General features: G+C 43.4%; 1 protein-coding gene and 1 long non-coding RNA gene across 4 annotated transcripts in view; one reads left to right on the top strand and one right to left on the bottom strand.

Annotated features, from left to right (window-relative positions):
- The window catches only part of LOC125487016, a 46,675-nt gene extending 34,707 nt beyond the window's left edge, over positions 1-11,968 (top strand). For 2 of the 3 annotated variants that reach the window (XR_007265571.1, XR_007265573.1), the window contains one exon: positions 11,754-11,968. This is a non-coding gene — a long non-coding RNA (uncharacterized LOC125487016). Of the gene's footprint in view, positions 1-10,656; positions 10,759-11,753 lie in introns of those variants that run through there. The other variant, XR_007265575.1, reaches the window with a different exon arrangement.
- Positions 8,281-10,730, bottom strand: LOC109936935 (zinc finger protein 271-like). The gene has a single exon (XM_020535547.2). The coding sequence runs from the start codon at positions 10,505-10,507 to the stop codon at positions 9,053-9,055; it is 1,455 nt and encodes a 484-aa protein (XP_020391136.2). The 5' UTR covers positions 10,508-10,730; the 3' UTR covers positions 8,281-9,052.
- Positions 11,969-12,394: the final 426 nt, after the last annotated feature.

The raw sequence follows: 12,394 nt of genomic DNA, 5'->3' as shown, positions 1-12,394 counted from the left end.
GAGACTGAGCAGTTTAGGCCTGTATTCTCTGTAGTTGAGAAGAATGAGAGCAGATCTAATTGAGGTATGTGAGATGTTAAAGGTGACTGACAAAGTAAATGTCGTGTGGATGTTTCCTCATGTGGGGCAATCTAAAATGAAAGGTCATACTTTGAGAAGAAAGGTGGCAGACTTAAAACAGAGATGAGAAATAACTTCTCTCAGGATTGTGAGTCTGCGAAATTCACGATTTCACTGTGCAATGGATGCTGAGACATGAGTAAATTCGAGGAGAAAGGCAGGTTTATAATTAGCAGTAAGTTGAAGGGTAATGGACAGCAGGCAGGAAGGTGGAGTTGAGATCAGAACATGCTTGAAGGGCTGAATTGCCTCCTCTTGCTCCAAACTCTTAGGTATTCAACAGTGTATTATAGCATTTGGCACTCAGGTGCAGTGGAGGAAATGCTGCACTGTCAGAGGTGCTGTCTTTTGGCTCAGTATTTCTCTTTAAACCAAGATCCTGTCTGCTCGGTCAAGTGCACGTACATGATCCCATTTCACTTTTTCAAGCAGGAGCAAGGGTGTTGTCTCCGGTGTCCTTGAGGTACTTATCCCTCAGTCAACATCACAAAGATAGATTGTCTAGTCTTGGTTGCAGTAATGTTTGTGGGAGCTAGTTCTGTGCACGTTCAATGCAACAATGACTGACCTTCAAAAGTAGCTCATTGTTTGTTGAAGTGAGGGTAAAAGGTGCTATCAAAATGCAAGTTCATTTTCAAGTTAATAGGATTGTACTAAATTCCAATCTTCGAACAAGGGAGAAAATACCTGGCTTCATACAGCATTGTTCGTAACCTGGTCAGAACAACAACAAAAAAACTGTTCCCATAATTTTTATGCGCTTGAGTTTGAATTTTGTTCAGAATGAACTGATGTAGAAAATTTTCATAAAGGCATTTCTTGTCAGTCACATGTCTTATGACAACTCTTTCTTTACTGATGACCTGTCAGGTTTCAGTTTATGCTTTGAATATTCTTTGGAGTAGTTGGTGTGACCAGTCTGCTAAAAGGAAGGAGCTCCATGCTCAGTTATTTTGTTTCTGGGAAAAAAAAACTCTTGTTATGAATCTTGATAGTCCTCTTGAAGAGTGACTGGAAAATTTCTCAATACCATGTTTCCTGACAAAGCTCCATCCGCCAACATTCCCAGGGACAACTGCTTATATTTGGTGACACGTCAGAATATCAGACTAGTAGCCATTTGAACATCATTAATCTTATTCCTTTTGTCTTCAAGAACTAAGAAGTGTTTATTTTCCCATCATGAATCTCTGCAGCGATAAATCTTTTTGCCCCTACCTAGTGTTTGTTTTGGGTTAATTTGAGAGGCATGCATCTTGTATATTATGTTACAAACTGTGTGTGTTAACCAGTTCTGCATCTTCATTCTGCACTGAATAAGTTTTATTTTACAACAAATCAATAATTTTGTTCTTATTAAAGAAACCTGTTTGATGCATCATTTTTATTGTAAATCTAACATACAGAAAGGATACAATTAGATATATTGGGTACAGGGTAAAGCAATTACATTAATGTTGTAACTGTGGAGCAGTAGGACTAGAGAGAGGCAGTTGCACCCTTCCCACCTTGGACATAATAACTTTGCAGTACACAAAAGTGTTTTGAGAAAGATGTTTTGAATTAGCTTGTGGTCAGACTATACCATCACTTTCTCTCTCCAAAATAGCTACTGGCTGGAATACTTCGAAGCAAAAACAACATCCAGGTTCTCTTTCTGAAACTGTGCATAGTTTTGTTCAGTATGTGTTAATGCTTTGGATACAAACACAACTAGTTGTCCTCACTGCATGTGAGTTGCTCTAGGTACTTCATCATTGTGACACAAATGGTGTAAAAACAGTTGTTAACATATAATAGTGACTGCGTTAAAAATAGAGTAACCAGCTCAAGAAAGATTGCTGATGTAATCATTAAACTGGAATTAGAAATAATCTTCTGGAAACTTCTTTAAAGTCAACATCAGCCAGACAGTTGATTCCCAGGTATCTCCTGATGGGTCTGGAAGACTAACGATTGGGTTTTAATCTGCTACAGGACAACTGTGTCAAAGAAAATCCTTCTTACATAGAATTGCAAGTTACATCCATCCTATTAGAAGTATTAATAACTTCCCAATTAATCCTTGCAATGCACCAAAGACCCACTGGGGTCTCTGCAATGGCAGCTACTGTCTTGTCCTCCTCCACTAGGAGGCTTGGTCACATGACTTCTACACTATTAAACACTTTTTAACACAATTCTGAAAGAGCAGATGGTTAGGGTAGGTAAAGATAAACTATCTCCACCAGCTGGAGACTCTAAAACTAGGGGCATAGTCTAAGAATTACAGCCAGATGGTTCAGGAGAGATGTTAGGATGCACTTCTACACACAAAGCATGGTAGATGTTTAGAATTCTCTTCCACAACAGCAGTGAATCTAGGATTAGTTGTTACTTTTAAATCTGAGATAGATACATTTTTGTAAAGCAAAGGTGTGAAGGGTTATTGCCAAAGGCAGGTATATGGAGTTAGGCTATAGATCAGCCACTATCTTATTGAATAGTGGAAATCACTCGAAGGGCTGAATGGACTCTTCCGGTGCCTATGTTCCAGAGCCACATCAACTGACAAAAATAGATACTTCTAACTCCAGGAGACGAAGGAGAAGTCTCTGGCATGTAAAACATAACCACTGACCTGTATTTCTGTACTCGGCATATAAACCAGCTTTCATCAAAAGATTGAAGCAGAAATCATATTTCAGCAAAATTTTTGAAATTTTAAAAAATAGACTGACTACAACTCTTAACTGTTGACTAGCCAATCAACCCATCTCACGTGGAAATTCCAGACTGCTGACTCCAAGCTTGGAAACTTTAACTCCAGTTTTAAAAGCAAGGACACTGATAAATTGGTAAATCTTGGTTTTATTTTGTACTGAAGTGGCTACTAATTGAATACTGTCTTTATCTGTTTCTTAAGGATGACACACACTTTATTTGGAAACAGAAACTAGAAAATGGACAATTAAATTATCAATTGTTTTCACTACTCAAAGGAAAAGTGGAACTGCGCGGTCACTTTGAAGTTACACAAGGACAGAAACATTTCCTGGAAAATGATTCTGATACTTTTGTGGGACACACCAGCACCAGACGTTCTTTTATTAAAAAGTAAATTGCCCAGAAACAGATTTTTGATTGGTTATTAAGAGGTAGTTTGTCACTGAACTGGAAGGAGAGAGATTTGTTGGGACTCAGACCTTCATGCCTGCCAGTAAATCAATATTTCCCTCTTTTTAATTAGAAAATAAATAACATTCAAAGAATTGCAAAAATAAACAATACTGAGAAAAGAAAGAATTGAAAACCAAGCCCTAGATCTAACTAAGCGGCCACTGAATTGAGGATCTCCAGAGTTGGCAACAACATGATGTCAGCGACAAAGGCAACAAACTGTGAGAAAGTCACCTCATTTCTCCTTTTGGTTTGGACTCTATCCATAGACTTTGTGCCTTTTTATCTATCTATTTTCCACACACGATATTCGTAAAGTGATTGTTTGTCTCATCTGTCTTGTCCATCTTCTGTGTGAATGAGTGTGTGTATATTTTGATTGGGGTTTAGTTAAAGCTTGTATATCAGTAATTAATAATCTGTTTTGCCACATGTTGGTGCATACGTTTGTTACAATCACTACATTTTTGCTTCCTTTAAATCATGGCCACATTCAATCATTGACCATCCTAGAGATTCAGCTGATCATATATTACACTTGTGATAACTTGTGGAATAGTGGAGCTTGATTGTCAGCAAATTACTTCCCCATTGGGGGTCATGACACCTTCCAATTCTACATCTTCAAGGATGTTTATAAGTGTGCATGCATTGTGAAGATATCCTGAATATCTAAGAGGCTGTGAAATAATCCCCACTGTTGTAGTCCTTAAAAAAAAATCAGATCCCACAAAAAGAGGAACTGGACAAAATAACCCTCTACTGTTCAAAAAATGGGGTAAGAAACCCAAACTGCTTTTTGCCAAGTGAGCAGTGTAGGGACAGATTTGTTTCAAAACTTGCAAAACGTCCACAGCAATTGATATCAAAAGTCCTTTAATCTTGGATTGTCATCACTAGTTGTTTGTCTAACCCTGGGTCAGACTGTACACGGAGTACTATAAGCAGATATGGACATCACACTTTAACAAGGATATATTGGCCTTGGAAAGTGTACGACGCACGTTTATCAGAATGATACCTGGACTTCGTGATTTAAATCGCGAGATTATATGAATTAGGTTTGATTTCTTTAGAATTTAGAAGGTTAAGTGGTGATCTGATTGATGTATTCAACAGGAAAAGGCTGAGTGGATAAAGACAAACTACTTCCACTTGGAGATTTGAGAACTAGGAGGCAAATTCTGAGAATTAGGCCCGTAAAGTTCAGGAGAGAATGTTAGGAAGCACTTCTACACATGAAGAGTAGCAGATGTTTGGAAATGTCTTCCATAAATGGCAGTTGATGGTAGATCAGTTGTTAATTTTAAATTTGAGGCAGATACATTTTTACAAAGCAAAAGTATTAAGGGATATGGGCCAAAGGCAGATTTACAGAATGAGGCTACGGATCAGCCATGATCTGACTGAAAGGCAGAACAGGCACGAAGGGCCTGTTCCTATGTTCCTTGTGAATGAAGGCTGCTTCTTGTTCCATGCTCCAGTACCACTGGACATTTTGGGCAGTGAGCTTACACTTCAAGTGTTCCTCTGCTGCAGTCTTCTTTTGGTGATTTTTGGTGATCTGCTCAAAGGTTAAGTTAACCTTCTTGAAATGTTTGGCCTGATGGTGGAAGAAGTTCGAGATAGACAATGCTTTGGAACGACAGCTCCCCTGTGTGAGACCTAGAGAGGAAACAACACAGACAGGTCTGCAGGTGACCCAGCTCCAAGTCCGTGTGGAGACATCAATGTTTGGTGACAGAGGAGGAGGAGGAGGTGAAACAGTCCTGGCAGACATCACACTGGAAGGGTTTATCTGCTGTGTGGGTTCACTGATGTTCCAGGAGCTTCAATAACAGTGTGAAGGTGCTAGTACAGAAATCACACAGAAAGGATTTCTCCTGTGAGAGCAGACTAGGAGATACACTGACTGTACAAAAACATTGCACCTGAAAAAATTCTCCCATGTGTGAATCCTGTCGATTCCCAGATTATTGAAGACATCATGAAAGGTTGATCATAAACCTCATATTTGAAGGGTCACTCCCCTGTGGATACTTTGATAGGTAGAGAGCCAGGTAGCATTGAGAATTTGGAGAAGCTGCAGAAGGATTTGGACAGGTTAGGAGAGTGAGCAAAGAAGTGGCAGATGGAGTACAGCGTGGGAAAGTTTGAGGTCATGCACTTTGGTAAGAAGAGTAGAGGTATGGACTATTTTCTAAATGGGGAGAAAATTCAAAAGTGTGAAGTGCAAAGAGACTTGGGAGTTCTAGTCCAGGAATCTCTCAAGGTAAACTTGCAGGTTGAGTCAGTAATAGAAAGGCAAATGCAACTTTGGCATTTATTTTGAGAGGACTTGAACAGAAAAGCAGGGATATGCTTCTGAGGCTCTATAAGGCTCTGGTCTGGCCACATTTGGAGTATTGTGTGCAGTTTTGGGCCCCATATCTCAGGAAAGATGTACTGGCCCTGGAGCGGGTTCAGAGAAGGTTCACAAGAATAGTCCCAGCAATGAAAAGTTTAACATATGAGGAACGTTTGAGGTCTCTGGGTCTATACTTAACAGAGTTGAGAAGGATGAAGGGGGATCTATTTGAAACTTACAGAATACTGAATGACCTGGACAGAGTGGATCAAAAACAAATTTGCTGGAAAAGCTCAGCAGGTCTGGTAGTATCTGTGAAGGAAAAAACAGAATTAACATTTCAGGTCCAGTGACCCTTCCTCAGAACTGAGGGTGGCTGGGAATATGCAGAAAATAGAGAGGTAGGTGGGGTAGGAAGTAAACAATAGGATAGAGCCCAAAGAGAGAGAAAGACAGTTGGACAGACAAAGGAGTTGATAACGATCAGGCTGGGAGGGTGCTGAGTTGTTAATGTGGACTGTTAATGACTAACAACGGGGGTGTGTAATGGGAGGCTGTGTGGTAACAAGGCCTAGTGTGTGGGATAGGGGGCTGGGACTTGGGAGTTTAGGCCCTAAAATTATTGAACTCAATATTGAGTCCGGAGGGCTTTAGGGTCCCCAAGCGGAAAATGAGGTGTTGTTCCTCCAGCTTGCATTGGGCTTTGCTGGAACACTGCAGGAAGCCAGAGACAGAGATGTTGGCCAGGGAGCAGGGTGGTGCATTAAAGTGGCAGGCAACAGGTAGTTCAGGGTCTTTTTTGCGAGCTGAATGTAGATGTTCTGCGAAGCGGTCGCCAAGTCTATGCTTCGTTTCCCCACTGTAGAGGAGACCACATTGTGAGCAGCAAATGCAGTAGACTAGATTCTGGGAAATGCAGGTGAAGTGTTGCTTCACCTGGAAGGTATGTTTGGGCCCTTGGATACTGGGGAGGGAAGAGGTAAATGGGCAGGTGTTGCACCTTCACCGGTTACAGGAGAAGGTGCCGTAGGGTGTTGGGGTGAAGGAAATGTGGACCAGGGTGTCCCGGAGGGAACGGTCCCTGCGGAAGGCGGACAAGGGAGGGAAGGGGAATCTATGTCTGGTGGTGGAATCTTGCTGGAGGTGGCGGAAATGGCGTCTGATGATCTTCTGAATGTGGATGCTGGTGGGATTCCATTCTCTCAATTCCTCCGTCTCCGTCGCATATGTTCAAATGACACCAACTTCGAAAAGAGAGCCTCCGAAATGTCCACTTTCTTCCTCAACCGAGGATTCCCTAGCTCCGTTGTCGACAGGGTCCTCAACCAGGTCCAACCCATCTCCTACACTTCTGCCCTCACTCCTTCTCTTCCCTCCTACAACTGTGATAGGGCTCCCCTTATCCTCACCTACCATCCCACCAGCATCCACATCCAGAAGATCATCAGACGCCTTTTCCGCCACCTCCAGCAAGATTCCACCACCAGACATATTCTTCCCTCCCTTCCCTTGTCCACCTTCCGCAGGGACCGTTCGCTCCGGGACACCCTGGTCCACACTTCCTTCACCCCCAACACCTCCCCACAGCCCTACGGCACCTTCCCATGTAACCAGCGAAGGTGCAACACCTGCCCATTTACCTCCTCCCTTCCCAGTATCCAAGGGCCCAAACATACCTTCCAGGTGAAGCAATACTTCACCTGCACTTCCCAGAATTTAGTCTGCTGCATTTGCTGCTCACAAGGTGGTCTCCTCTACATTGGGGAAACAAAGCGTAGACTTGGCAACCGCTTCACAGATCATCTACGTTCAGCTCACAAAAAAGACCCTGAACTACCTGTTGCCTGCCACTTTAACGCACCACCCTGTTCCCTGGCTAACATCTCTGTCTCTGGCTTGCTGCAGTGTTCCAGCGAAGCCCAACATAAGCTGGAGGAACAACACCTCATTTTCTGCTTGGGGACCCTAAAGCCCTCCGGACTCAATATTGAGTTCAATAATTTTAGGGCCTAAACTCTCCCATGTCCCAGCCCCCTATCCCACACACCAGGCCTTGTTACCACACAGCCTCCCATTACACACCCCTTGTTGTTAGTCATTAACAGTCCACATTAACAACTCTTCACCCTCTCAGCCTGATTGTTAGCAACACCTTTGTCTGTCCAGCTGTCTTTCTCTCTCTTTGGGCTCTATCCTATCGTTTACTCCCTCCCCCACCCACCTATCTATTTACTGCATATAAACCATCAGCCACCATCAGTTCTGAGCAAGGGTCACCGGACCCGAAACGTTAACTGTTTTTTCCTTCACAGATGCTGGCAGACCTGCTGAGCTTTTCCAGCAAATTTGTTTTTGTTCCTGATTTACAGCATCCGCAGTTCTTTTGGTTTTTATTTGGACAGAGTGGATGTTGGGAAGCTGTTTTCATTGGTTGGAGAGACTAGGACCTGAGGGCACAATCTCAGAGTAAAGGGAAGACCTTTTAGAACAGAGATAGGGAGAAACTTCTTTCGCCAGAGAGTGGTGAATCTCTGGAATCCACTGCCACAGAAGGATAGAGGCCAGGTCATTGAGTATATTTAAGATGGAGATAAATAGGTTCTTGATTGTCAAGGGGATCAAGGGTTACAGGGAGCAAGTGGGAGAATGGGGTTGAGAAACTTATCACCCATGACTGAATGGTGGAGCGGACTCGATGGGCTGAATGGCCTAATTTCTGCTCCTATGTCTTATGGTCTTTGATGGAGCAGGAGCTTCCAGGGTCTTGAGGATGATTACTTACACACTTCACACGTGAACGGTTTCTGCCTGCGTGAATGTGCCGGTGATTGTGGAGAGTCGATGAACTTGACACTGATTTGATACATGCATTACAACTAATTGGTTTATCTCACGTGAATACATTGAGGTTGCGTAGACACGATGACTCCGAGCCTGATTTGTCACAAAACTTGTAAATGACTAGCTTCTCTCCAGTGTGAATCCTGGATTGTCTCAAACAAGTGGGGAATGATTTGTAACACACCTCACACTTGAACAATTTCCCACCTGTGTGAATGTGAGACTGAATGTGGAGCTGTCCTGACCACAGAATTGGCTTGTCACACACCTAACACCTGAACGCATTCTCCTCTGAAAGAATCCTCTGATGCAGCAGTCGTCTTGATGAGTTTGGGAATGATTTTTCACACTTGAATGGTTTTTCCTGTTTGGATGCTACGATGGCGGAAGGACTGGAATGAGCTCCAGAATGATGTCACAAACTTCTCACTTTCTTTCTAGTGTGGGTACATTGGTGTGCGCGGAGGCTTCCTGACTGTATGATTTGTGACACACCTCACACTGGAAGGGTTTCTTCCTGGTGTGGACACGTTGGTGCGTTTGGAGGGATCCTACCTAGAATGATTTGTCACATACACGGCACTCTCATGTGTGAATGTGACGGTGCATGTGGAGCTGTCCTGACTGTGAGAATGATTTGTCACACATCTCAGAATTAGACAGTTTATCTTTTGTGTGGATGCGTTGGTGAGTGCGGAGGTCTCCTGCTTGCGAGAACGATTTGTCACATACCATACATTTAAACAATTTATCTCCCGTGTGGATAAGTTGGTGTTTGCGGAGGTATCCTGACTGTGTGAATGATTTGTCACACACCTCACAGTGGAAGGGTTTCTCCCCTGTGTGGACACGTTGGTGAGTATGGAGGTTTGATGATGATGAGAATGATTTGTCGCACACTTCACATCGGAATGGTTTCTCCCCCGTGTGAATCCTCTGATGGAGCAGGAGTCTTGATGAAGTGGGGAATGATTTATCACACACCTCACACTTGAACAAACTCTCTCCCGTGTGAATACGTTGGTGCATGTGCAGCTGTCCTGACTGTGAGAATGACTTGTCACAAATCTCACACTTAAACATTTTCTCTGCTGTGTGGGTGCGTTGGTGTGTACGGAGGGATCCTGCTTGTGAGAATGATTGGTCACACAGCCTGCACTGAAACAATTTCTCCCCTGTGTGAATACGTTGGTGTAAGCGGAGGTTTCCTGACTGTGCGAATGATTTGTCACACACCTTACACCGGAAAGGTTTCTCCCCTGTGTGAATCCTCTGATGAAGCAGGAGTCTCAGTGAAGTGGGGAATGATTTGTCACACACCTCACACTTAAACAATTTCTCTCCTGTGTGAAGACGTTGATGTGTGCGGAGGTATCCTGCCTGTGAGAATGATTTATCACACACTTCACAATGGAAGGGTTTCTCTCCTGTGTGGACACGTTGGTGTGTGTGGAGGTTCGATGATGAGTAGAATGCTTTGTCACACAATTCACATCTGAATGGTTTCTCCCCTGTGTGAATCATCTGATGGAGCAGGAGTCTTGAAGAAGTTGGGAATGATTTGTCGCACACCTCACACTTGAAAACTTTCTCTCCTGTGTGAATACTTCTGTGTACATGGAGATGTTCTGACCGTGAGAATGATTTGTCGCACACCTCACACCTGAATGGTTTCTCTCCAGTGTGAATCCGCTGATGGAGCAGGAGCCTCGACGAAGTGGTGAAAGATTTCTCACACACTTCACACTTGAACAATTTCTCTCCTGTGTGAATACGATGGTGTACATGGAGCTGTGCTGACTGTGAGAATGATTTGTCACACAACTCACATTGGAATGGTTTCTCCCCTGTGTGGACACATTGGTGTATGTGGAATTTTGATGACAGTGACAATGACTTATTACACTGCCTGCACATGAATGGTGCCTCCTCTGAGTGAACATGTTGGGACATGAGGAGCTTTGATGACGATGAGAATGATTCATTGCACATGTCGCATGTGAATGTTTTTATTCCCATCTGAATGTGTTGGTCATTCATCAGTCCCGACGGTCTTCAATAATCCGTATTACACACCTCAGCTTTGAATAATTTCTCCCCAGTATGACTGTGTCAGTGATATTGGAGCGCAAGTGACTTCACTCACTGTTGAAAGATTCTCTATTAAGGAACTGTTATTGTTTTAACAGACTTACACAGATGCACCTTGTGCTTTAAGAGAGATGACCAGCTTCAGACTTGAACAGTCTCTCACCTGTAGGAATAAATCAGTGGTTCACGAGGCTTGATGAACGATTGAAGCTCTCACCACACTTGGAGCCACTCTCACTTCTTCCCAGACTCACCCTGACCAATCTCCTGCAGCCAATCCTTCAGAAAGTTTAGTTCTGATGGAAGACTCCACACCACTGACCAGTTTCAGATGTGATGATGTGCCAAAGCTCCCCTGACCTGACCAATTTCCAGATGATGGTTTCACCGACCAACCTTCTTTATGCTGAGCAATGCAGCGAAGGGGCTGGATGTCTTCCCAGTACAATTGTCTCTTGGGTTAGGGTCAGGACCTGTCTGCTGTGTCTATGCTCTCTGAATTCTCTGGTGTAGGATGGTGCAATTCTTCTGTAAAACAAGAAAAGGCAATACAGTTTCATGTGCACCCTCTCTTCCCTTGTGAACAGCCTGATTTCTCAGCCCTTTCTCATTCACACCTTTCCAGGATGTCGCTGACCAGGTGAACATTTGTTGCCCTTTAGAATGTAGCTGTTCAACCATTACACACCCCTGGGCGGTGTGGGGCTTGATGGTGGTGGTGGTGGGGTGCTACTATGTGGATGCTACATCCAAAATGCTGCTAAGAATGAAATTACAGTATTTTACCTCAGCGACAATTTAGTCTACAATAACCAGCTCCCAACACACAGAACACAGAACACAACAACAAGAAATCAGTAAGAATCCTAAGACGCTCTGGACCTCTCAGATAAATACACCTCACCTTCCCATATTCAGGAATGAGTCATTAACAAAACTCAGCCTGGAAATCAGAGGAAAATGCTTCTAATAAACACACTCAATATCCAACACACAGCTCCAGTCAAACAATTCAGCACAAAGCACGGAGTAAACAGCTCCCTGAGTTCAATTTTCTCACACAGCAAAAGGATGTTTCCACCCCTAATTCCCCACAGGATAGTCAGACTGCCTGAACATCGGTGTGGAGATAATGGGATATAATTTAGAGAAAACATTGCCTCTTCACTCACCATCTCTTCCCTTGGTTTTTCAGCCTCTATAGGAAATGAAACAGCTCTGGAAGAGGAAGGAGAGACTGGGCAGAGTGGGCGGGGTCTCTGATTGACGTCTCTCATAGCCAACCCACATATTTCTGGAGCAAAATGAGTTTCCTCAAACTTGGGAAACTGACTGGTGAAACGGACGTGACTTTGAGTCGCTAGTCAGGTGCAGTCATTGTCTCATCTGAATAAAACCTTATTTGTTGCAGCTACTGTCTCAGATCCCCTGGTAAATTTTTGACAGATATTTCTGGTATGGGAACAGCACTTTTCAATCTCAGAGGCTTTCAAATTGACAACTTCAATGTGCGATATGTAGCCTTGACATCTTTGACAGCAAATCAGGGAGGAGCGAGAGTTTCCAAGACAGTGATGACATGCAGTGGTGAGATCAGCACAGGAAAGCAGGGATAAACTATTTACATTATGTTGCTTCACAAAAAAATGGTGCAGGATCTGACTATTTTTCACCCCGAAGTGTTCTCATGTCACTGACTGGTTTTGCAATAAATATTGACCACATTTCATTCCCAAACTCACATTGACAGTGGACGTCTTTTCACTTCCCCTGGAAAAGCTCAGCAGGTCTGGCAGCATCTGTGAAGGAGAAAACAGAGTTAACGTTTCGGGTCCG

Source organism: Rhincodon typus, chromosome 35, assembly GCF_021869965.1.
Source record: "Rhincodon typus isolate 14 chromosome 35, sRhiTyp1.1, whole genome shotgun sequence".
Lineage (NCBI taxonomy): Eukaryota > Metazoa > Chordata > Chondrichthyes > Orectolobiformes > Rhincodontidae > Rhincodon > Rhincodon typus.
Note: the sequence above shows the minus strand (reverse complement) of the source record. Positions and strands in the feature narration are given on the sequence as shown.

Bases quoted from the DNA above. Each gene is read 5' to 3' on its own strand.
- LOC109936935 (XM_020535547.2), bottom strand. From the start codon at position 10,507: ATGAATGACCAACACATTCAGATGGGAATAAAAACATTCACATGCGAC.